The sequence below is a fragment of the Canis lupus genome, chromosome 16, assembly GCF_003254725.2.
Source record: "Canis lupus dingo isolate Sandy chromosome 16, ASM325472v2, whole genome shotgun sequence".
Taxonomy (NCBI): domain Eukaryota; kingdom Metazoa; phylum Chordata; class Mammalia; order Carnivora; family Canidae; genus Canis; species Canis lupus.
The window spans coordinates 35,790,731-35,816,866 of NC_064258.1; the positions used below are offsets into that span (position 1 = coordinate 35,790,731).

Genomic DNA, 26,136 nt, shown 5'->3' on the forward strand with positions numbered 1-26,136 from the left:
CTGTCAGGTGCAGAAAGCAAGCCTTTGTCCTTGAGCATTTTCCTCCCCCCCCCCCCCGGATTTGACGGTTATTTACGGGCCACGTGAGCGCAGGGCGGGGGGCGGGCAGGGAAACAAAGGCTCGCGGTGCGCGGCCAGTGTGGCCCCGGGGGTCGCTCCCCGGCTCCGGCGACACGTGTGAGAGGAGCCCAGACCCGCCTCGGGCCGAGAGGCTCCTCCGAGAGAAATCGTGTGCAAGCCCTTGGGAAGGGGTCGGGGGTTCCCGGGGCCCCGAGAGCTCGCAGCCGCGGGCCTGCAGAGCCGCGCGCCTGGGCCAACCGGGGGCAACGGGACCCCGGGTCGGCCGGGGCTCGGGGGCCCCCTGGCAAGGGCGCACACTCCTGGCGTGCCAGTGAGAGCGAGGCTTGGAGCCCTGCAGCCGGCTCCGCAGATGGGAACCCGGACACAGGCCCCCTGGGCCCTCGGGAGGAAGCCCCCGCCCCCCACCCCACCCCCGGGAGAGGCCACGCAGCGAGCCGCGGGCCGCCCCCGGGCGCGGTGTGGCCCCTTCCAGGGCTCCCGTTAGGCTGAGCGGCGTGCCTGCGGCGTGCGGTTTGGTAAAAAGTCCTCAAAAATGCAGTGTTTTAAAAGACCTTTACACTTAATTAATTGCAAAAAAAAAAAAAAAAAAACCTGCGAACAAAATATTAAATCTTAAATAGAGACGGGCCCACCGCAGGGCCGTGCTGAGCCGTTCGGTAGCGCGAGGTCAAAGGAAGATCCCCTCCTCGGCCCGGGCCGGGGGATCCGGGGATTCGCGGCGCAGCGGGAGGGGAGCGCGGGCGGCGGGCCTCGGAAGTGGCGGCCCCTCCCGAGGCCCGGCTGCGGAGCGGAGGGGGCCCCGGGGCCCGGAGGTGAGAGCTCCAGGGAGCCGCTGTGCCGGCAACAAAAGCCGAGCGGAAGGCCGAGCTGGGGGCGGGAAGGACCCCGAGGGTTCCGCGGCCTCCGCTGCCCCCGGGGGGGCGGGGGCATCGTGCTTCCAGGCGAGCCCCGGAATGCACGCCTCGGCTCCGCTGCGACCCGGCCTCCAGGAGCCCCGTCCTTCCCCCGCTCCGTGGCTCCTTCTCGCTAACAAGATTTGGCAAGATGTCGGGCGAATAATTTTTGGCTTCGGTCGCGTCCCCCCGCGGCGCGCACCACCCCCAGCCAAAGGCGGCCTCTGGGCAATTCAATGCCTAAGTCAAACTGGGGGCGGGAAGCAGGCTGCGGGGCCTGGAAAGAGCGGGGGGGGGGGCGCAAGGCCTCGGGTCTTCTTAAATCCTTTGCGCGTCAGTTTCTCGGGGTCTAGCTTCGCACGAAGTAGACCCTAATTGTCATTTCCGGAGACAGCAACTCACACGTATGGAAGATGGGGGGGAGGACTTTTCCAAAAGCCGAGAACGTTAGGCCCCCTCCCTCCCCCCAGGATTCAATAAACATCTTTAGGAAGCGTGGACGGGAGGGGCACCCCTGCCTTCCTCCGTAGGAGCCACATTCCGGCAATTAATGCCTCCCTCTGGGTCGTAAAGCAACAAACCCGACACCTCGCTCTTGCTGGGCTTCGGGGCAGGAGGGCTTTTCCCTTTCATCTCGGGGGCCGGGGCTTGCCCACGTTCCCCGGGAAGCCATAAAGCTGATTTAATGGCTCGCGATGAAAATCGATCACGCTAATGCACCAGCCGAGGTCTCGAGGAGTCGCGCTGGTGGAAGGAGCGGCCGGGCGGAGCGCGCGCTCAGCCCCGGGGCGAGGAGGTCCCCGGCCGGGCCCGCCGCGCAGCGGGGCAACGTCGCCCGGTCCCCTCCGGTCGGCGGGGGGGGGGGGGGGGGGGGGGGGCTCCGACGCTGCTCAGGGCGAGGCCCCGACGCTCAAACGGAATGAACCCTAAAGCGCGCCCCGGCCCCGCCCCGGCCCCGGCCCCGGCCCCGGTTAGGCCGGCTGCCCGAACGCCGGTGGTCTGGGCGCCGAGGGCCGCGGCGGCGGGTGGAGCGGCTGCACGGCCACTAGTGTGCGGCGGGCCGGGGCCGGGGCGGGGGCGGGGGCCGGGGCGGGGCCGGGGCCGGGGCCGGGGCGGGGAAGGCCGGCGGGCCGCGCTCCATTCACAAAGTCCCCGCGCTGCCGCTCGCCTGCCCGGCGGAGGCCGCCTCCCGCTTCCTCTAGGTCTCGGTTTTATGAATGGGCCTGCGGGCGAGCGCCGAGCGCCCTGTTTACTCCGCTCTTTGTGACGTCGCGTTCCCATGACCGGGCGCCAGCGGCCCGCGCTCCATTCAGCGCCGGGGAGGGGCCGGCGGGGCGGGGAGCCGGCGCGGGGGGAGGGCGCGCGGCCCGGAATGGCAGGAGGCGGGGCCTCGGAGGTAGTAATGCCGCGGCCCCCTCCCGGGGGAGCGCAGAGGAGCCTTAATACGGTGGCGGCCCGGGACGGAACTCCGGCCGCGGCCGTGCGCGCAGCTCCGGCTGTCGGTGGGGAGCGGCGCCGGCACCGCGGGCGAAATACAATAGAGGCCGGGGCAGGGGGAGCCCGCGGTCCTCTCCCGTAAACACACTCCCTGCCGCCGCCACCTCCCCGTCCTGCTGCCCGAGGCCGCTCGGACTGCTATGTGACCCGGAGACCGCGGGCGAAGGGGACCGGGGAGAAGAGGCCCGCCCGAGGGAGGCCGAGGGGCCAAGTTTGCGGCCACTTCTGCGCGCGCCTCCCTGAGCCCCGGCTCGCCCCTTCCTGCAGCCCGGCCGGCCCAGGTGTCCTTCGCCCCCTCGCGCGCCCGGCGACCATGGTGACGGTGGAGGAGCTGCGGGAGATGGACTGCAGCGTGCTCAAAAGGCTGATGAACCGGGAGGAGAGCGGTGGCGGCGCGGGCGGCGGCGGCAGCCACGGCGCCCTGGGGCTGCTGAGCGGCGGCAAGTGCCTGCTGCTGGACTGCAGACCGTTCCTGGCGCACAGCGCGGGCTACATCCGAGGCTCGGTCAACGTGCGCTGCAACACCATCGTGCGGCGGCGGGCCAAGGGCTCTGTGAGCCTGGAGCAGATCCTGCCCGCCGAGGAGGAGGTGCGCGCCCGCCTGCGCTCCGGCCTCTACTCCGCGGTCATCGTCTACGACGAGCGCAGCCCGCGCGCCGAGAGCCTCCGCGAGGACAGCACCGTGTCGCTGGTGGTGCGGGCGCTGCGCCGCAACGCCGAGCGCACCGACATCTGCCTCCTCAAAGGTAAACTCGGGCGGCGGCGCGCGAGCGGGCGGCTGGGGGCAGCGGGGCTTGGCGGCCCCCGCCGCGGCGGGCGGGGAAGAAGTGCCCGGGGGGACCCGAGGCCGGGAGCATCCCCGCGCACTCCTTTGTGCGCGCCGGGGCGCGTGGGTTTGCCAGCTTTTTGTGCGTCTGTGTGCGAGCGCGAGCGCCTGAGGTCCTCCGAGACGGAGAGGGTGCGTCTCCCCTGCCACCTGCCAGCCCGTACTCTTGGGGCGCTCTGCGTTTGTGTACACCCCCAGCCGGCAGGCCTCCGGCCAGGCGACCCCACGGCGATGCCCAGCTGCGGCCCAGGGGGTGCTCCCAAGTGCCGCTGTGCGGGAGGGGACGGGCCCGGCCTGCTGGTTCGGGGTGCGCGGGCCCCGGCCCCGAAGCGCAGAAAGGGAGCCCGGCCTGCGGACCTGGTGCCGAGCTCTCCGCGTCTCGTCCCCCGCTGCCCGGCCCCGAGCTCCGCCTGGAAGGTGGCCGGCTTCGGCCGCCTCGGGCTAGACCCCAGCTCCGGGGGCGGGGCGGGGCGGGGGGGCTGAGCCCGCGGGGGACGCGAGACGGGACGGTGCCCCCGGAGTTCAGGCCGCGACCTTTTGTTCAGACGGGGCTCGGGGCTCGCGGCTCGCGGCTCGCGGCTCTCGGCTGGCGGCGCGTGCTCGCTCTAAGGGGATCCTGGCGAAACTTCGGGGGACGCGAGTTCTTGTGGGATCCGGAGGCCGGGAACCCCCGGGGGCGGCGCGCCGAGTACCTGGAGGGCCCGTGCGCCGCCCGCACCTGCCTGGCCTGCTGCGGCCGCGGGGGGCGCGGGGGGCGCGGGGGGCGGGGGCCCCGGGGCGCTGCGCCCCTGCCTCCCGCCGCCGCATTCCGCGCATTCCTGCGCCCGCGTCCGGTCCGGCCTCCGTGCCCGGGAGGCGTGTCGGACCCCGGCCTTCAAAGAGCCGCTCCTGGCCCCGCGGGCGCCCTTCGCCTCCTCCCCGTCTCCTTTGCCCCCCGGCCCTGCGCCCCCGAGGAAGGGAGGTGGTGGCGGGAGCAGGGGCGGAAACCTGTCCCCGCCGCGCTCTGCCCAGAAGCTCCCCCCGCTCGGGGCCGGCGGGCCCGGCTCGCCCCTGCCGCACAGCGGGGGGCTTTGTTCTCGGCAGTTGTTTCCTGGCCGTTTGACCTGTCAGCTGCCGGGGAGCTGCTGCCGTTGACCTTCGGTTGAACCACTAAGGCGATTTTGCTGATTTTTCTTTTTCTGCGAGGGCTGCCTTTTGCACCCCCGATCGAGCCTAATCCTCTCTTCTCCCCAGAGCGCCGTAAGAGAAAGTGCCGGGCAGGGGGCGCCTGCCCTCCCCGCCTGGGGCCACGGCCGCGGCCGCGGTGCGAGCGAGGTCCCCGGCGGCGTCCCTTCGAGCGGCCGCTCCCCGCGCCCCGGGGCCCCAGGCCTGCGCCCTCGCCGCGGGCGCCTGAAGGCGGGGCCCTGCCCGGGGCAGCGCAGACCCACGTGGAGTCTGGGTGCGTTTTGTTTTGTTTCTCTTCCTGGAAGGAACCCGGAGGGGATCGCCCTGGGCTTCCGGGCCCGAGGGCACTGAAGCCCCGAGGGAGGGGGAGGGAGGGAGGCCTAGTTCTGCGGTTTCCTTCCTCCGGCTCGGGGCACGGCCCTGGGCCCCCGGGGAGGGCGCGCGGCCGATGGATTCCGGGAGCCGGCGAGGCCGATGCTCTGGGTCAAGCCAGGGGCCTCCCGGGGAAATGACAGCCCCGAGGGGGACTGGAGCCTCCGAGTAACAGGGCAGCCCCCTGGCTGTTGGCGGGGCCTCTGGCCAAAGGAAAAGGAGTGTTCGAGGGGCTCCTTCCTCCCTCCCGAGGCCTGCCCCGCTCCCCGGTGTCTGACCTGGTGCGGCCCCGGGGCGGCGGGAGGCTTCCCGGCGTCCACATCCGTTAGGGCCTAGGCTTGGGCTGCAGGTGGAACTAGCGTCTGTCTCCTCGGGAACAGGCCCCGGGAGTAGCCAGGAAAGGTTTGGCTAGGTCTTCTAAGCCAAAGGAAGCGTGCCTTTGGAAGCAGCCCCCCCAAAATGAAGAAGGGGTGATGGTGCTGGTGGTGGTGGTGGTGGTGGTAAGGGGCTAGTCCTGCAGGGATGGTAGGAGGCGGCCAGGGGTAACCACGCATATTCTATTTAACCTACCTTATTTTCATACTTGTGCTAAGGAAGAGGAAGTCCTAACCCTGTTCCCCTTCCTCCTCTTGGCCCTCTGGTGAAAAGCATCCCTAGTGAGGCCGGGAAGAACGGGGAAGTGTTTGCTCCCACACGGCTGGGAGAGGACAGCATGTCTCCTAAGTTCTGGTGGAGAAGATGTGGGTCCATGGGAGGGCCCTCTGGGGGGCAGGGAGCTAAAGGGAACCCGGGAAGAAAAGCCCCTTTGGTTATCTTTAGTAAATGCCCGGATTGGCAGGCGGTTGGCTGATCTGTTTCCCATGGGAGTTGCTCATTTTAATTTCCATGTGAGGGGACTCTGTGTGTGTCTCGTTCCACGTGCGGTCGTGATTGTGGAGTAGAAGTTGCCAGACACTAAGCCGGTGGAAGACCCTATGGTTGGTCTCCGCCAACCTGCAGGGACAGAAGAGCAGCAGAGTATTTTCCAGAGTTGTATTATCCTTCCCAGCCAAAAGCTGTCCAGTTCTACCAACTAATTGTGTTTAAAAATCTCAGTTTTCTGTTTCTGCCACTTGGAAGGGCAGTGGTTACTCGTGGCAGGGAGTTAACTAATGCCACACGCAAGAATTCAGCGTTAGAGTAAATGTTACTTCTGTCAATAAAATGTTGCCTAGCCTTTACATTTCCTAGTATTATCTAAGTTTTGCTAAGAGCAATAACCTAAATCATAACATTTTCTGATCTTTTTGCTAGTAAATGATTCCCATGGGCATAAACCTTTTTCTTTTTCTTTTTCTTTTAACTTTCATCTCTAAGCTTACTTTATTTAAAATCTTGTAAGGCATTTTTAGGGAAAGTTTAGAAATCTCAGCTTTTCAGATTTAATTACAATACACATCTCCCTTGAAGTCCCTTTCTGTTTCCTTCGTAAATCCTCCAACTGGGGTTTTCAACCCTGGTCATTAGACAAAAAAGATCATTTTTCTCACCCTAATGGAAGTCATTCTTTGCGTCTCTTATTTCTCAAATAAGTCAGTCTTATGCAGATTTTAGGTATAAAAACACTACTTTACTTTTCTCCTGTGTAAAATTCATCCGGCTCGACTTTTGTCCGTTTTCATGAGAGTTCTGATTTAAAAGTTGTCCTGGCGCTGTTTTGAGAAAGGGCGATCAGTTCAGATATTCTAGCTTCTTCCTCCTGGAACTCACATATGATATAGTCCTAAGGCCAGACCAATACAGATGGTGACATTACACTTTTTGTAGAAAACAGCCTGCAAGGCCGGTGATGGAGAGGAGAATGCCCAGCCAGCAGCCCTGGTAACTCTGGTGACCGTCTTGTCTCTCTGTTCCCAGTTGCCCAGCCCATCCTAGCCCCCCCACCCCTCCATGAGGTCAGTGGCATCAAACAGCAAACCCCAGGGCTGCACACCTCCTCCACCCATAGAGAAACGGATTAGCTTTTCTTCTTCCAGGCCACAATGCCCACGGCAGCCAGAGGTTGAGAGCCTCAGAATTACACAGAGTGGTAGGCCTTAAAGATAATCTCCTTCGATTACAATTAAAGAATGACAACGAATGAAGCAAACTCATTACTTTTTGCATCATTTGATACTGGATGCTTCCAACGTACACAAGTAACTAAAGATGGGGTGTAGGTACAAATTGAAAGTGAAAACCTCACCATTATTAAGCCTATCACAGCTCCCTTGGGCATGTTCTTGAGGCTCATAGGAGAAATGGGCTTTTATTTTTTTTTTAAAGATTTTATTTGAGAGAGGGAGACAGACTCCCTCTAACCCCCCCCCCACCACGTGGGGTTCCATCTCAGGACCCCAGGATCATGACCTGAGCTGAAGGCAGATGCGCTTAATAGGCTGAGCCACCCCGGCGCCCTGAGGGTGGCCTTTTTAAGGAGCCAAGAAATTCCTTTAAAAAATCAGAACATCTGAAACCAGATAGCCAGTTTCCTTACCAGGAGGCAGTTGCCGCCTAACAAAGGAAGTTTGACAGGAAGAAAAGTTCACTCCCAACGGAAGCCAGCGGAAGCCCGTTGCTGAATGGAGCAGATAGCCCAGAAGTTCTGGGAGGGACCGCAAACCAGACCCAGCTCCAGAGCAACCATTAGGTGTCAGCCAGCTGGCGCAGGACGCACAGGTAGGTCTGTGCGTGGGGCCTGGAGGGAGAAGCTCACTTAGGTAAATTTTCAATACTGCTCAGGATCTACAAGGGTGCTTACTGAATTAACACCCACATCAGGGGAAGTTCTCAAAGGTAAATGACCCCAGACTTCCTTGCTCGGTGGCGTTTGCCTTGTATTGATAAGATGTCAAGAGTAAGCCCCTGGCTGCTGAACGGGTGACATTTCTCAATATTGAAAGGGTAATTGGAAGAGCGACAGCCTTACTAAGATCCATGATCACTGTCATTACCAAATGACTGGCTTCCCCCATCACAGACCCCACTAAGAATCCTACTGTGATGATACGATCCCCACTACATCAGCCTGCCTTTTCTAGAACACCTTCACGCATACTGTCCCAGCCCTGCTTGGATGTGTGGCCTGTGCAGTAAGCTGTGACAGTTGTCTCACTGTCTGAATGTGAGAAAAAGAGTGTGGAGTTCAGCTATGCAGGTAGTTATTCCTCAAGAAAGTTGATTGCGGGGGGGGGGGTGTTGAGGGGGGGTTATATTCCTTTTTTCTTCTTTCTAGACTCTCTCAAGTTTCAAAATGAAGAAATGTGAGCTTTAAGACTAGAACGCTTATGAGTAATAAGGACATGGGAAGAACGGGTCAAAATTAGTCAGAATATCTGTCATGGAATTGCATTCTGTTGGACATAGAACAGGTGGAAAGTCATCGGTTTATGTGTCATGAAATTGTATTCAGAAGCTCGAAAAGCAGATCTTAGAGACACCTGCTGTCAGTTTGTAGTTTACAAATAAGTTTGTGACATTTAGGATCACAGAGTATTGGAACTTAAAGAGGATACGGTCTAAAATCCTGACATCATGACCCTGTAGGGATACATACAGTCACACTGAAATCAGAGTTCCATGAAATTATATACCCTCTTTAAATGGAATGCATTCTAGAGGTTTCTATTGTGTTATATCCCATTAAATAAAATGGGCTGGTCACGATGTCTATGTGACAACCTGTAGTTTGAAAAGCACTGGAAAGAAGCAGAGTTTGCTGAACTATCAGGAGTGTCCTGTTCAGATACTTTCTGGTTTTGCCTGAAAATTGTGTGTCTTCAATGGAGTGAAACTGGCAGGCTGTGCCTCCCCCAAGAGAACCACCAAGAAGGCAGAGATGGGCACACGGGAGGGTGGGCTTCTTTTTTTGTTTGTTTTTTAAGATTCTATTTTTATTCATGAGAGACACACACAGCGAGGCAGAGGCAGAGGGAGAAGCAGGCTCCCTGTGGGGAGCTGGATGCAGGCCTCCATCCCAGGACCCCGGGATCATGCCTTGAGTGGAAGGCAGACGCTCAACCACTCAGCCACCCAGGTTCCCCGCAGGGTGGGCTCCTGGTGCCAGACTAGGTGGCTTCAAGGCCAGTGGGCTGAACGCTTGGCCCTGCCCTTCTCTGGGGTGGCCCTATACTTCAGTTGCCTCTTAAAATCCGGTCCAGTCACCTCAAGGGCTGCTGATTGGATGCTTGTTTGGGAAGAGCTGAGCACATAGCGAGCATGTCCTCTTAACAGTGGCTCTTATGTTTACTAACGTGGTCTTTCTTGTGGGGTGTGAGCGTGAGTGGTTTCCTACCTTGCAGTCTTCTGCCCCTAGCCCCCCCCCCCCACACACACACACACATGCCCTTGGCCCATCGTTGCCTGTTCTACTCATCCTCACGTCCTGGGCCTGCAGCTCGTCCACCTGCAAGAAGGAGCGCCTTTGGCACTGTCCTGCTCACAGGGCTAGCGACGGCTCAGGAGGGAAAACCCGTTCATCACTGCCCCTGGCCTGGGACCGGGGATGCTCCTGTCCCGGGAGCAGATCTGCTTCCTCACTTGGTTCCTTTCTGCTTGTTCTTTTTTTTTTAATATTTTTTTAATTTTTTATTTATTTATGATAATCACACAGAGAGAGAGAGAGAGAGGCAGAGAGAGAAGCAGGCTCCATGCACCCGACGTGGGATTCGATCCCGGGTCTCCAGGATCGCGCCCTGGGCCAAAGGCAGGCGCCAACCCGCTGCGCCACCCAGGGATCCCTCTGCTTGTTCTTTAGAGATCTGCCGGAGGGGACGGGCTTCAGCAGTACTGTCTCTGTTCCGTGCAATGCTGTTTTCTCCCACTCTGTCCTGTTCCCAGAGGCCTGGGGGGGGCAGGGGCGGGTAGGCAGATGACAAGTGGCCCCCCCTCAAGCCTGGCCTGGCCCTGCCCAGTCAGCTGCCTGCGGGCTGACTTAGGATCCACCCAGAGTCAGCGGATGCTGGAGCTCAGACCGTGCAATGCCTGCCCTTCTACCGTCTGACTTCCAGATCTCTGGACTCTGCATGGACAAAAATCCGTAAAGCCCAGGAGGAGAAGGCTGTCCCAAGTCTGGGAAGATGCCAGTAATGCTGGGTCCCCTTGTAGGTGCCAAAAAAGGAAACCGCTTCATTATGTGTCTCCCCGAGGCCAGGTGCAGAGCACTGGCTGTTCCAGTCAGTCCTCCCCGGGCCTGAGGGTTCATCACATTTGCAGGGGAGCCAGAGGCTCAGAGAGGTTCCCTGGCAGCCCCAGGCTGCACAGCTGATGATTTGCTGGGTTGGGATTCAACCCAGACCTGGGAGTCTGACGTGGGTCAGGCTGGTGTCCTGTCCTGGACCTTCTCAGCAGTGGGAAGAAGGCTGTCACCCCCTCCGAGGCCCCTCCTGCTTGTACTGCGGTCGGGAGGGGGCCGTGTTCCTCCTCTGGCCTTGCAGCCTGGCCCTGGCACCCCCGTGCCCCCACCACTGGCTTGCCAGCGGGCACTGTTGGTCTGCCTGTCTAGGTGAGGAGCTTTTGGAGGGCACTGTCCATGCCTTACATTTATTTGGAAAAAAAATGTGTTTGAGTAGCTCAAACTGTGTAAGTGTAAACAGATTAGTTTTACTTAAAAATCTTCAAATGCTGTAGAACTATGTAGAGTTAACAAGTAATGGCTTTGCATGTAGGTGTTCACCAGCGGTTTCTCGATTGATCCATTTCCCCTTCCACCTTTCCCAGGGGGAACATTTAACAGAGTTTCCCAGAGTCCTGTCTGGGGGACTGCAGCTGAAGACCTCACTGGGGGCGCCTGGGGGGCTCGGCCGCTTAAGCATCTGCCTTGATCCCAGGGTCCCAGATCCTCAGGCTCCCTGCTCAGCGGGGAGTCGGCTTCTCCCTCTGTGCCCTCCCCCACCCCCCCAAATAAATAAAATCTTAAAAAAAACAAAACAAAACTGCTGGCTCTTCCCCCATCCTCCATTCAGTGCATTTGGGGCAGCATGTTCTTAGTCTTCCTAGGAAAAAGGGGTGCAAACGGGCAGGAGGGGCACCTCTGTGCTGAGATGACCACTAAGGCCAACAACACCCCTGAAACTGCCGGTGCCGGTCCCCTCCGGCGGGCACCCCCCCCCCCCCAGGGGACTCTGGTTATTGGGCCTCAGCAGAAGTGAGGCCGGTGACCCGGGAGACAGCCAGCTATGCCCCTGGGGGGAACGGAGGGAATGCACAAGAGGGGGGCTCAGAGGAGAGTATGCTCTGCTCCTTCCTCTGCAAAGCAGTAGCTCTGGGGGTGGGGGGCGTGGGGGTGGGGCCTCACGGACCTGCTGTCACTGAGTGCGCGCAGGTGGCAGGCGGCCTTCCCCACCTCGGCTCCACCGATGGGCCTCCCCGCCACCCGCCTGCCGAAACCGCCGGGGAAAATCCCAGCAGCTCCAGCCGCTGCCGGTAGGGGTAGGGGTAGGGGTAGGGGTAGGTCGTGCTGAGCTCTCGCAGAGCCGCCGGAGCCCCGGGGGCACCAGGGGGCACCCAGGGGGGCGGGGCTCCCGTCTGCCCGCCCCCAGCCCACACCAGGCACGCACCCGACTCCAGGGACCAGTTGACCGTTTATCTCTTTTTCTCCTTAAAAGACCTCCCTTCCCCGAAGACGATCCCACAGATAACCAGTCACTGCGGAGCTCAGCAACTGGGGGCCCGGGAAACCCTGCCCCGCCCGACCCCGTGTGCAGCAAGAGGGACCTCGGCGTGCGCCCCGTTTCCTCGGATTTGGGGCCCTTGTTGATGGAGCCGCGGAGGCCGGGCGGTTGGCGCCTGTTCTGTTGCCCAGATGAGGAGGGCAGGGCTGCTGCCGGGCTCGTTGCTTTTTCTCCCTTCTCGCCCTCATTGGGGCTCCTCTGCAGAGGAAGGGCGGGGGTTGGGATGAGGGACATCCCTGCAGGCCCCGGGCGGCACCAGGCCGCGTCCATGCGGCCCGCGGACCCACGGAGACCTTCCTGCCTTCCACGCTTTACCAGCACCCTGAGGAGCTGCTGTGCAGGGTCCCATCACCACCCTGAGGAGCTGCTGTGCAGGGTCCCATCACCACCCTGAGGAGCTGCTGTGCAGGGTCCCATCACCACCCTGAGGAGCTGCTGTGCTAGGCCCCGTCTGCAGGCGCCCTGCTCGTCCTCCGTTCTGTATCTGCACCCCATACCTAAGGCTCCTTCCCAGAACTTTCCTTCCAGCACTCAGGACGGAGTCTGGGCCCGATGAGGCTCTGTGCAGGCTCCGTTGCCGTTATCGCTGGTGCCACAGCGCCACCCAGTGGCCAGTGTGGGTCCAGCCGGCCCCGGCTTCCCAGCCCTGCTCCTCAGCCCAGGGGTAGGACTCGAGCACTTTCTGGATTTCTGCTGGCTTCGTGACCCTACTACCCGCGCATGCTTCTCTTTTACAGGTGGTTATGAGAGGTTTTCCTCCGAGTACCCAGAATTCTGTTCCAAAACCAAGGCCCTGGCAGCCATCCCCCCTGCTGTGCCCGCCAGCACAGCGGAATCCTTGGACGTGGGCTGCAGCTCCTGTGGAACCCCCCTGCACGACCAGGTAGACTGGGGGCCCGGCCCCGAAGAATACGGCAATGTGGGGGCAGGGGGGCCTATTTTCAGGTTTCTGCTTTTCAGAGGCTTGAGATGCGGTGCCTCAGGTTGGGGAGAACGCAGGGAGCCCTGCATGTATTGGGATTGGGTGTTAGGGAGGGTGCATCTGTTCCTCGGGATTCCTGCCTTTCCCTCTTCTTAGCCTCACTTGGAAAAATAATACAAAGACATAACTTTGTGACTTAGCCTCTGGAGTTCCACGCAGACGGGCGAGGAGTGCTGAAAACAGAAGTGTGTGACCTAATGCTTAGAAAGGAGAGGTCACCTCTCTGAAGGCTCACCCCAGGTCCCTGAGGCCACCCTGTCCCCTAAGAAAACCAGCTTAAGCTGCTGCATTTCTTACGAGCCAACTCCTAGCCCTTTCATTTAGATGGAGAGGGAGTGAATTTATGGGGCCCAGGAACTCTGCTCCCGGATCCCAGATTCTTTGGGTTGATCTGACTCCGAAAATGTCTCGGATTTCGGCCCGTGTTACTTAACACTGCCAAGATCTGTCCTCTTGTCTGTGAGGTCGACAGGACCTGTTTTGAAGGTGCCAAGTGAAGATGTATCCTACAAATAAGTCCCTAAACCAACACACCAGGTAGCCTGGCGATTAGGTGTAGATTCATGTTGCCAAGGGTGTGGCAAGGCCAGCGTTGTGGCTGGCACGTCACTGATCAAGGGGCAGGTGGGGCCCATGCTGCCTTGCCGGTCCTGACGACTCTGCTCCCAGCAGAGCGCGGTGTAAAGGCGAGAGGAGCCCACTGGGCCTGTCCTCCCACCACGAGCCCCAGCAGGCTAAGGGGAACCTGGGAGGCCTGAGTCCGCAGGCCTTCTGCACCCCACCCCAGCCCCCGCCCGCCTGGGACCGGCTCCCTCTCCCTGTCCAAGCACCCCCACCTCTTACCCCGGTTGCCTTCCACTCACGATGTCTGGGGGGCCTGTGCTTTTTCCCTTTCTGGTGCAGGGGGGTCCGGTGGAGATCCTTCCCTTCCTCTACCTTGGCAGTGCCTACCACGCTGCCCGGAGGGACATGCTGGATGCCCTGGGGATCACGGCCCTGTTGAACGTCTCCTCTGATTGCCCAAACCACTTTGAAGGACACTATCAGTACAAGTGTATCCCGGTGGAAGACAACCACAAGGCAGACATCAGCTCCTGGTTCATGGAAGCCATCGAGTACATCGGTAGGTTGGCTCCTGCAGGGCCGGGGAGGCCAGGTGCGGGGGGGGTGAGCCGGAACCCCGAGGGCTGGCCTGCCCAAGGAGGGACTGGGGTGGGGGGCTGTCTCCAGGGCCTTTCTCCCTCTGCCTCTACGGAGGGCTGGCTGGCTGGATGTTGGTGGGTGGGGGATACTAGATGGATTCTCACTCCCGCCACCCCTGTTCCTCTTGCACGTCGCCAGACGTGTAGATGTTAAGGCTTTGGGGCAGGGGAGGAGGACAGGTAAAGGGAGAGTTGGGTCCTTGGTTTTGTTTGTGCCAGTAGAAATCCTTGAAGGTTTTTTCCAAGCCTGGTGCCTTTGTTTGGTGCCATCTCAAGAATAGGCCAGAGGGGGTCTAGCCCCTTCAGCGGGCTGGGGATGTTGGTCCCTGCCTGGCCCTGGCCCGGTCCCTGGCCCCGGCCCTGGCCCCTCCCCCGTGCCGCCCGGCCGCCCTGACCCGCGCCTCTGCCCCAGATGCGGTGAAGGACCGGCGCGGCCGCGTGCTGGTGCACTGCCAGGCGGGCATCTCGCGCTCGGCCACCATCTGCCTGGCCTACCTGATGATGAAGAAGCGGGTGCGGCTGGAGGAGGCCTTCGAGTTCGTCAAGCAGCGGCGGAGCATCATCTCGCCCAACTTCAGCTTCATGGGGCAGCTGCTGCAGTTCGAGTCCCAGGTCCTGGCCACGTCCTGCGCCGCCGAGGCCGCCAGCCCCTCGGGGCCCCTGCGCGAGCGCGGCCAGGCCACCCCCACGCCCACGTCGCAGTTCGTGTTCAGCTTCCCGGTGTCGGTGGGCGTGCACGCGGCCCCCAGCAGCCTGCCCTACCTGCACAGCCCCATCACCACCTCCCCCAGCTGCTAGGCAACAAGGACCTCGGCCGGTCACAAGCCGAGGACAAAACCCCCGACCTAGAGCAATAACGGCTGCCTCCGCGGGCAGGGAGCACCTGGGTTCGGTTCGTGTGTCCGTGTTACTTTTCAGATAGGGATTTCTTACCTCATTTTTTTAAGCAGTAAGGCTTGAAGTTATGAAACCCACAGATCCTGGCAAAGGTGCCCACCCAGTTTTACTAAGGGAGGGGGGGAGGGGGGGTGGGAAAGGTACAAAAAGAAAAGTTTGCCAGAAGTGCCTGGTTCTGTGTGCTTCGTCCTTTTTTGTTCTTGTAACAGGTTTTGTTTGTTTTTTTGTGTTTGTTTGTTTTTTTCCGGGGGAGTGGGGGGGTTCGTGTTTTTTTTTTTGTTGTTGTTTTTAAAGAAATCTTACAGGACATGGTTTTCCTTTCAAAATCACCAACAGGTGGATAATTATGCTTAATAATAAATAAAAGTATTTATTAAGAATTTGCTCAGAGTATGTAAGTGCAAGGAGTCTAGTGACGGTGAATTTAGGGTGTATTTATGTCCGTGTCCGCGGTGGAGCCCCGTCGCATGCAGCTGTCAGAGCAGTGGGAGCTAGCTGGTACGTCCTAGGTATGGATAGGGTGGCCTGGCGGTCAGCTCACACTGGTAGCCTCGGGGAATAGGCAGGGTGGGGTGGCAGGAGGAAGAAAGAGAAAGATGACTTTCGGATTCTCTTGAGGCTGGTTGCTGGCCACAGGCACCAGGAAAGCAGGGTGAGGGCCCAATGATACCACCTTTTCTTGGGCCCCGTAATTCCATTTGGCGGTGGGAGCATTTTCTCCCAGCCTTGCCTGAAGACTTGCATGTCTTCTGCGATAAATGCCATATCGTATAAGGTGCTCCTGAATAATTGGGTGCAGCTGAGATTTTCCTACAGCGAACCATCGAGCCAAGGCCACTGGGGAAACCAGCTAACTAGACACAGACCAGATGTGAATCCTCTGTGATTGGAAGTACCATCTTCTCTCCTCTGCAGAAATCGGTGTCTTTAATTTTAGAAGGTTTGCTTAGAAGGAAGTCCACCAACAAGTTCTTGCCTTTTTAAAATTCCTGGCTTAGGTGAATATTTTTAAAGGCTCTTGTTTGAATAAAAAGAGGGGAGTGAACACCATGTTTCAGCTCTGGAATGGAAGACGGTGTGAGTACGGAGCTGGCTAGAGTGCGGAGCTGGCTGCTGGGCTTCTATAACGGGCGCCGTGGGCACTCGGGTGCCGTTTCGGAATTCTTTCTTGGGATAATGCCATTTTAAGGAGCCTTTCCAAATGGAGACAAGGCTTTCTGAGGGAGAAGGATGTTTTCTGTGGGTTGGGCTTGGGGGGAGGGAGGAGGGAAGCTACATGTTACTTCGTCTGTAGTAGTGTGGAACGGTGTTGTTCCAGAGTGCCAGCGTAGAGGTATTTGCAAACTTGTCTAGAAATGAGAGCATGTTTGTTTTTTGTTTTTTTGTTCGTTTGTTTGTTTTGGGGTTTGTTTGTGTGTTTTTTTTAGCCCCTTGTGAGTCTAAATCTAAATGAACATTCTTGCTCATCCATAAATAACTTCAAGCCTCAACATCAGAATAGTGTTGGAATGCTCTCTCTCATCCTGGCATCTCCGACAGGACCAGGTTCATTACATTTCCTTCCATAACCATGAACCTGTGTTGGCATCACTCATCTTGCCTTTGTCCAGCCCTGTCTTTGGGTGAGGCCAGAGTTCCCACTTCCTGTTTTCAGAAAAGCCAGAGGCGCCCTCCATCCCTGGGAGCTGCTTGGCTGAGTAGGTAGGGGTGAGGTGAGAGGGGTTGGGGTTCCTGGACAGTGGACCTATTTAGAGATGGCACAGTTGGCTGTTCCCACTTTTTCCTCGATTCCTGGAAGTTGCTCTATGTTCTGTGATGAGTGAGGTCCTTTGAGTCCTGCAGCTGAGAGAGCTGTGGGTTCCAACCCCCGATCGACATGGGGCGGGCGGGCGAGGCTGTTGCAGGCAGAGGGAAGTAACCCGGAACAGACTCACTTTCTATAGGACAAGTGTACATTTGCCAAAACCTGTGTATCGTGCTTTCCCAGACTGGATTCCAACCGCATGGACAGTCGGAGCTCAGGACCAGCCCCAGACATGTCTTTCTCCCTCTTTCCAATTCAAATCTGTCCCCATATCAGACTGCTGGTTATAAAGCCATTTCTTTGTAGTTGATAACAGCGTGAGTCCCAGAACCCTCAGATAAGAGGAAATTGGCTTGATTGGAATGGGGGATTTTTTTTTTTTGTCATAATTCTGCCATCAGAAGCCTCTTTGATGACTCGAAATAACTCTACAACGAAGACCCCACCACAGGGTCTGCTCAAATGGCCAGGTGGATTTCAATCGGCATCTCTCCCATGAAGTGATTTCTGGTAATGCAAGATTTCTGTAACGGCCAGAAAGTATTGCCACTTTGACGGATCCTATCAACTGTGCTGTCGGCTACCTTGGATCTTTTCTAGAGACCAAGGGATGCAGTGCTCCCTTCTGGAATCTTGTGTGACCCAAGGATGTTTGTGGAGCACCAAGGGTAACGACTTGACTTCCCCATGGAGAAGTCCTAGGCTGAGGCCGCTGTGAGCAGGTAGCTGGGAGCTCATGGCTTTAGTCATCCCTCCCGAAGCCAGTTGCTCAGGTGCTCCTCCTGGCTGGATTCCAGAGTTTTCAACAAGGTTGCAAAGCCAGGAGAGAAAATTTGAAAAATCTGTGGGCAGAGGGAGGTAGGATGATGGTTGATTCGGATGGGAGTTGGCCACCAAGCCCATAGTATCAAAATGGTGGTTCACCTTGGCTGGCTGTCGGCATGGGCTGGGGAGTTCTGAAAACCTTATTACCAGGCTATCCCGGGGCAATGAAACCAGGATTTCTGGAGCTGGGACCCAGGTGTCCGTGTGCTTCAAAACTCCCTAAAGGCTTCCTTTCCATGTGTGGCCAAGGTAGGGAAGACCTCCTTGCTTTCTGGAGGGCTAGGTGCTGTTGGAGGCGGATCTTAATAACCCAGAGCTAGCTGGTCTTACAGAAACCACAGCCAAGGGTTTGTCACTGGCTCAGCAGGTCTCACTGCCAGTCCCAGCCCGGCTGAGGGACAAGATGGTTTCTCTGAGGAGCTCAAGGAGCATGCGATCTCTCAAACAGGGCACCTACCATGCTCCTCCAAAGGCAGCTGATCTATGGAGAATTGTGAGGGAACTGAATACAGTGTCTGGAGGTTGGGATTTTTCCTTCAGTGTTCCTTGTCTAGCAAGAAAGATGGGGGAGTTTCACCTCTTGAAGATACCCCTGCCCCCCCAGGAGCACCCTGCCCATCCTTAGAGCTAATGAGTCATATGAGGAAGAGGCTTCTTCAAGACAGAGCAATGCAATACTTGTAACTTTTGTAAATAGCCCCATCTTTCAGAGTGCTGTCATTTCTACATTTGATATGCTTGTATTTCTGTAGGATGTATATAGTTTAGGGGATTTTGTTTGTTTGTTTCATTTTGTTTTTTAGAACAGTCGACATGTCTTTTTATTTATTGCTTGAAAAAAGATCATTTGAAGAAAAATAAATACGTTTTCAACCATGTCTGGCCTGGTTTATCCTTTCCTTAAAAACTGCACTGCTGTGATGACTTGGAAGGGAACCAAAGGTCTGGGGCGTTTGATAATCCTGTGCACCTAGCGACATCCACGGTAAGAGTAGACTGGCTGGTAAAATCAGCGAGCCCAATTTTGCTCCCTGAACACCACCCAGGGACAGTGACTGGAGCAGGCTGACCTGCATCTCTAAGAACCTGGTTTCTCCAGGCAGAGCCTCTGATGGGAAGAAATAATTGAAGCATAAGAGACAGAGAGTTCCTTCATCTGAGAATCTGCTTCTGGCCAGGCACACGATGGCTCCTTGGCTTTGGAGAAGTCTATCAAAGGGCCTAAGCGCAAGGTGACATGTAAGGCGTTACCCTGCTCGGACACCCCTCCTCACCTGGCTCACACAGAATCCTAGGAAATTTTCCTGACTTCATAGTCCATTGGGATCATGGAAATTAGCAATATTTTTCAGTATTGTTACTATTATTCAAGGCCAGATGGGAAAAAAATACATGGATTTAAGTCCATGTTCCCCCAGGGCTGATCTGTGGATTGCTTGTATCAAATTCTGGTATGAATTCCCCAAGTCGTAAACCAAAAACATGCTAGCAAACATGCATTCCCACTGAATCACTGTTATTTAACATTCTGGAAGCACCAGCCAATGTGATTGACACCTGAAAAAAAATGAGGTATATAATTTGGAAAGGGGGAAGCCAAGTTTGCAGATGATGGGTGTCTGAGAAGCCAGAGAATCAACTGAAAGTCGTCCATCAGGAATAAGAGAATTCAGTAAGTACTTGATTGTGAAGTGAATATGAAAAAATAGCTCTCCTAGGTAAAAAAAAAATAGCAATTAAAAATAAAAGAGAAGTAGTAGATCCCACTTCCAATATAATTTCAAGATGAAAAGCCTACAATAAACTTTACCAGAGATAGGCAAGAGACCCTTATGTGGCCATGGTAAGGCCCTCCCTACCAAGGGACGTAAAAGAACTTTTGAAAAAGGCAAAGGATGTATTACGCTCTCAGATACACAGACTCAATACTGAAAAGATACTTCTCCATAAATTAATTTACATTAAATGTGATCTCAAAACAACCGGGTTTTTGAGGAACATGGCAAAATGATCTTTATTTCACCTAGGGATCTAAATCTGCAGAAATAGGCAGCACAACTGATAGAGTACATGGGAGAGACTCAAGGTGGGATGGGATTTATAGCTTCTGTGCTGTGGGAGATGACATAAAAACTAGGGATTTGGGGGCCCACCTAAAGACTCATTCCCTACAGACTCCCACAGGCGCTTTCTGATTTCCAGCTAGTTCACGAATGCCTGAAACAGCTCTGTCTTCTTCTATCACTCTTCCTTTTGACCCCCAGACCATAACTTTGAATTACTGTCACTATTACTATGACGATACCCAAGGACTTCATTGTGTAAACCAATAACCACTTAATTTTGCTCATGAGTTTGTGGATTAGAAACTAGGGAAAAGCTCTGCCGAGTAGTCCTCCCCGGGAGTCTCTCAGGTGGTCACAGGCAGCGATGGCGCTCGTGCTGCTGTCATCTGAAGGTAGTGAGACTGGGCATCCAAAATACATGCTCGAATGACTGGCAGTCAGTGGCTTTCAGCTGAGAGCTCAGTGGTGACAGTCACCTGGAGCGCTGACACTCGCCCTCTCCCCGGAGCAGTCAGATTTCTCACAAGACAGATCAGAGCTCCGGCAGGAGGGTTTCAGCCAACACCTACCTCTTTTTATGATCTGGTTTCAGAAGTCACAGGATGTCACTTCCTACTATGTTGGTTGAAATGTGTCAACTTCTCAGACTCAAGAAAACCTGAAAACGCAAGTTTCACTCCTAACCTAGAGACATTTGTCATCTAAGATCTCTTCCAAGGACCGAAAGAGCTTTCAAACCATAATGTATAGTATCAGCGGCCCCATCTGATCCAGAAAACATCACAGGATACACCTATTCTTAGATAAAGAAATGCTAGAAAGTAGGAAGCTGTAAAAGCACAATCCAAGGAGGGAGTGGAGGGGGGAGGGTTGGAAGTCCCCACTGATTTCACAGGACCCCCCGCCTCCCCCTGAGAGTTCACCTTTTTACATCTGAGTCCACCAAAGGTGTCTTTCCAGCTCCCCAGTGAGTGGCACAGAGATCAACCCAGTGCCTGATAAGGAGGACAACTGGCTAGAGAGAGTATGTGCTGGAATTCTCCGCCAGCAGAATACAGAGTTGAAACTGTCTGGCAGCCGGTTGAGGCAGGTGACCTGTGTAGCTCTGGGGTCTCTGGGTAAGACATTCCCATGAACCCATGACCCCCAAATTCCTTCCCTTGCTTCCCTTGAGCACACAGTGCCATGAGGGTGGAGAGGTTTGGACTGCATTTTCATCCAAGGATTCGGAGCATCCATCGAATGGGTTCTCAGACAAGACCTGAGTAGGACAAGCCAGCTCGGACCAACTTCCTTCTCCATGAACCTAAAAGAGCCAAGTTGAGCGAGCCAGCCCCACACTAGGCTATCTTCCAAGTTGCTGGTAAAGAAGGGAAGGGAAGGACTTTGTGGCAGGAGAAAGAACAAGAAAAACGTGTCCGTCCTGAGGCATAGGACCCTCATGCCCAGGGATGTGCTGAGTTCTGACCAGCCGGAGGGGCGTCCTCTTCCTGTGAGAGATGTTTGTTAGCAAGAGCGTGCATGGGCAGCAGTGGGTGAGAAACACGTGAAAAGGCTCCATTTCTCCAACACACATCTTTAGGAGGAGAGGCCTTTATTATTATTTTTTAAAGATTGTATCTATTTATTCACTAAAGACACAGAGAGAGGCAGGGACCCAGGCAGAGGGAGAAGCAGGCTCCAGGCAGGGAGCCCGATGTGGGACTTGATCCCGGGACTCTGGGATCAGGCCCTGGGCCGAAGGCAGACGCTCAACCACTGAGCCACCCGGGCGTCCCAAGGAGAGGCCTTTACAGGACCATCTTCTGTTACCCTTGAGATTGGGGATTTCATAACCGTCCGTCCCCTGAAGGCTCTGTTCAGCCTCTGGATCCACCATCTAAGTGGTGCGCATTTTATCTCCAGCAATTAGCAAAGGCCCCATGGCAGCCCTGGGAACCTCGGAACAGGGCGCCAGGATGGTCTGGAACAGCGCTCGGACCTCCCGTGAGAGCAGGGAATCGAGTCTTAGCAGAGCGGGAACTGAGGGGCTTGGCTCCTACACGGTGTCGCAGGGAAGTTCAGGGGGAGGCTACTGAACTTGGCCCTGAGGCTCCGGGCAGGCGCCTCCCATCAGAGTCCCACGCTGATCTTGCTCACCTCTTTGGCGGTGGTTGGAAGACTCGTAAATTTAGTAAACCTAAGAATCACTGAACTGCGCACTGAAAATGGGTAAAACTTTATGGCATATACATTATATCCCAATAAAGCTGCTCAGGGATTAACATATGGAAATGTGCTCACTGCCCCAAATTTCAAAGAACAAACAGGTGAGAATAAAAATGGAACGATTCTCTTCCATATCCCTGCCCTGCATCCCACTTCTGTTAACTTTCGGCAACCAAAATGAGCTGTTTGGTGTAATTACTCTGAGACTTTTATGTTTTTATTTTATTTTTTATTTTTTTTAAGATTTGTTTATTTATTTATTTATTTATTTATGATAGACATATATATATATATATATATATATATAGAGAGAGAGAGAGAGAGAGAGAGAGGCAGAGACACAGGTAGAGGGAGAAGCAGGCTCCATGCAGGGAGCCTGATGTGGGACTCGATCCCGGGTCTCCAGGATCGCGCCCTGGGCCAAAGGCAGGCGCTAAACCGCTGCGCCACCCAGGGATCCCCATACTCTGAGACTTTTATTCACGTGTTGTATAAATGTAGTGTTTGACAGGATGATATTGCTACCAGAAGTTTCCCTCTGGCTGTTCCTTGTTACCCCTGCCCTGCCCTCAGTTTGATCACCTACACATTTACTCTCACTGCCTGGGGTCAGGGATGGCACCGGCCCGGACGCAGAACCTAAGGAATCACATTCTTGGCTTCTGAGTTGCGAAGGCATAAAGCACTAGAATTGAGAGAACGTGTCTTTGCTCAGTCTGACCCTCCTGCCCTAGGGGATGGTGGCGGACACGTGTTGATCCGCACACAGCCTGCCTTTTCACTTTAACAGCAAACTCTTGGAGATATCCTGTGTCTGTGTATCGGTTCTCCTTCATCTTTTCTTCTTCTTTTTTTTTTTAAGAAAGGGTGGTGGGGGAGGGGCAGAGGGCGAGAAAGAATCTCAAGCAGACTCCTTTGCTGAGCACGGAGCCTGATGCAAGGCTTGATCCCACCACCCTGAGATCATGACCTGAGCCTAAATGAAGAGTTGGATGCTTAACTGACCCAGCCAGCTTTTCAGTGGCTGCATAATATTTTATAATAGTATCAACCAATTATTTTTTAAATAGTATGTAATTTCACTTTTTATTTTCTTTTTTAGCTATTAAAATGTTTTTAAACCCCCAAGTGGCTAGCTTTTTGTTTTTTAACTACTCTATGTGATGGGTATAGTCTTTTTTAATTTTTAAGACATCAAATGCTCATCCCATCAAGTGCCCTCCTTAGTACCCGTCACCTGGTCGCCCCATCCTCTCCCACTCTTCCCCTTTGTAGCCCTGTTTGTTTCCCAGAGTTAGGAGTCTCTTATGGTTTGTCTTCCTCTCTAATTTTTCCCCACTCAGTTTCCCTGATGGTTATAGTCTTACTGCTGTGGTCAGAGAATGTGATATGTCTGATAAAAGTGTATGTGATGTTTAGATTTATGCAATCTCTCCCCCACACACACTGCTTTTTTACTCAAATATTCATTTTGTCATAAAACTTCCTGGGTTAATCTGATAGGTAAGTTTCGTTAATTTACTATTTTAACCTCTGTTTCTTTTCTCCTGAGATAGAACACTTATATGTATTCAGGAACCATTTGTATTTTTTTCAATGAACTGTGTGTTTGTAACTGTCTTTTTTTATCTTATAGATTTTCAGGAACTCTGTTCTGTATGAAAGAGATTAGCCCCTTGTCTCTAGTATAGTATGGATTGCAAACATTTTCCATTTGTCTTTTGTCTTTGCTTATAATAGGTGTTCTTTTTTTTTTTTTAAACAAATACCTATTTTGAGTCCCTGCTTTCAGTTCTCTTAGGTATATACTATCCTGCCTGACTTTTAATTATTTTTTTTAATTCTCCCTTACTTTGAAGACTATTTAGACAGAGAACAAAGCCACTTGCCCTGTGGTTGGGTTCCCACTTGCACTTACTGTAATACCCTGGGGAGCCCCTGGGGGAAGGGCTTGTCTGGCTTTACTGTTTCCTTTTCCTCATAATCCTCCTGGGTCTCAACTTTGGAGCACTAGTCTATAAAATCCAGTTTTGAGTCCAACAGAATTTTCTGCTTTTCTCCTTAGTTCTCCCCAGTTTAAAACTAATTGAAAATACGAGGATTCTTTTTTTTTTCTTCTTTTTTTAAGATTGTATTTGAGAGAGAATGAGAGCCCGTGCATGAGCACCACCAGGGGCACACCAGAGGGAGAGGGAAAAGCAGACTCTCTGCTGAGTATAGAACCTAGTGTGGGGCTCCATCCCAGGGACCCAGGATCATGACCTCAGCCCAAGGCAGACATTTAACTGACAGAGCCACCCAGGCGTCCCTGAAAATACCAGGATTCTTTAACCTGTTTTTTTTTTTTTTAAGATTTTATTTATTTATTCATGAGAGAGAGAGAAAGAGAGAGAGAGAGGTAGAGACATAGACAGAAGAAGCAGGCTCCATACAGGGACCCTGACGTGGGACCCGATCTGGGACTCTAGGATCACACCCTGGGCCGAAGGCAGGTGCCAAACCGCTGAGCCACCCAGGGATCCCATATTTATTTATTTATTTATTTATTTATTTATTTATTTATTTATTTATTTATTTATTTAGGGAGCCACCCAGGGATCCCTTATTTATTTATTTATTTATTTATTTATTTATTTATTTAGGGGGATCCCCTCATTAACACCAATCACCTCCTAGAAGTCAAAGGAGGAGTTAGGTTATAATTCACTATTTTTATTTAATATTTAATATTTCTTCTTGTGCCTCTATAGGCTTCCTGGCTCTATTACAAAATAAAGTCTATCCATGTACCATCTATCTATTGATCTATCCATACTTAGCTGGAACATGTTTCTATCCTCATCTCTCTCTTTAAAAATAAACTGAGTTTTTAACAGCAGTTTTAGATTTACAGCAAAACTGAAAGGTACAGAGATTTACCATGTATGGCCCATCCCCCCACATGCGTGGCCCCCCCTTGTCAGCATCCCCCACCAGGGTGGCACATTTACTCGTGGACAAAACCGCACTGACACATCCTAATCACCCAAAGTCCATAGTTTACATTAGGGTTCACCCTTTGGGCCTGTTCATGCCATGGGTTTGGACACGTGTCCACCATCACGATACCCTAGAGTATTTTCATTGCTCTACGAAGCTCCTGTGCTCCACCTGCTTCTCCCTCTCTTCCCACCTATCCCCTGGCATTCACTGACCTTTTCACTGTCTCTAGAGCTTTGCCTTTTCCAGAATGTCATGTAGTTGGATTCATACAGTGCGTAGCCTTTTCAGATTGGCTTCCTTTTCATTTTTCATTTTCATCTAAGTCTCCTTGTCTTTTCATGGCTTGGAAGCTCATTTTGTTTTAGAGCCGAGTAACACCCCATTGTCTGGATGTGTCGCAGCTTATTTATCTGATTTCTGCTGAAGGACGCCGTGGTTGCTTTTATGCTGTTGCAGTTCTGAATAAAGCTGCTATAAACATCAGCGTGCAGGGTTTTGTGTGGACAGTTTTCAGCTCCTTTGTGTAAACACCAAGGAGTACAAGTGCTGGGTTGTATGGTTATGAGTATGGAAGAAACTTGCCAAAGCATCTCCGATTATACTGTTTTCCGCTCCCACCAGCAACGAATGAGAATGAGAGTTCCCGCCCCCCCCATCCTCACCACACTTGGGATTTCAGGCCACCCCAACAGGTGTGCAGCGCTTTCTCATTGTTGCCTTAGTTTGCATTCACCTAAGGCCTCTCCGTGGAACCTCTTTTCTTATGCTTACCTGCCATCTGTTTATCTTCTCTGGCCAGGTGTCTGTTGGGACCTTTGGCCTGGGCTTTATTCAGCTTGTTCCATTTCTTAATACTGAGTTTGAAGAACTCCTTGTATATTTTGGATAGTGGTACTTGATCAGATGCGGCTTTAGCAAATATTTCCTCCCGGGCTGTGGCTTGTCTTCTCATCTCTGCACAGTGTCTTTCACAGAAATTTTTACATTTTAATGAAGTTTAGCCTATCAGTTTCTTTCTTTTGTGGATCATGCCTTTGGAGTTGAATTTTAAGAAGCCATTGTGAAAGACTGCCAAAAAACTGCTCGAATAAATGAATTCGGTAGCATCGGGGGATACGAAATTAGCATACAGAAGTCGGTTGCATTTCTACACACAATAAAGAACTGTCAGAAAGAAATTTAAAAGACAATCCATAATTTTAGTTTTCTAACACTGGCAATAACCACAGGGAAAACCCGAGTCTGGTGGCATCTGGAATCCGATCTTCTCACACTGATGATACAAAGGCAGGTAGTAGAGTCACCAAGGGGTTTTCATTCCCACTTAAACGCGGCACCTTGGAACTTCAGATGCAGTCAGGTTTGGTGCCCAGCAACAGGTGCCAAGGTCTATACTGGAAAGAATTCTGGTACATAAATTAGGTGGTTTCACCTCTGAGCCTCCATTTCTCTAACTGTAAAATGGGGATTACTAATGACAATGCATGCATAAAGTACCTGGTTCATCATCATGTTGCAGGAATTCTCTGCCTTCATTGCGTGTGGTTTGTGGTCCTGCCACTTCGAAGGATAGAGATCAGATGAAGAGTGATGGGCAGCAAAGCGGTTTATTGAGCCAAAGTATAAAGCTCCTGGAGAGGGAGGGGGC

The 26,136-nt window shown here is 54.2% G+C and overlaps 1 protein-coding gene across 1 annotated transcript; it reads left to right on the plus strand.

The window, feature by feature from the left end:
* Window positions 1-2,337: 2,337 nt before the first annotated feature.
* Window positions 2,338-18,110, plus strand: DUSP4 (dual specificity phosphatase 4). The gene is made up of 4 exons (XM_025416564.3): window positions 2,338-3,217; window positions 12,260-12,405; window positions 13,408-13,627; window positions 14,119-18,110. Exons 1-4 carry the CDS (start codon window positions 2,785-2,787, stop codon window positions 14,502-14,504), a joined length of 1,185 nt encoding a protein of 394 aa, XP_025272349.1. The 5' UTR covers window positions 2,338-2,784; the 3' UTR covers window positions 14,505-18,110.
* The last annotated feature ends 8,026 nt before the right edge of the window (window positions 18,111-26,136 follow it).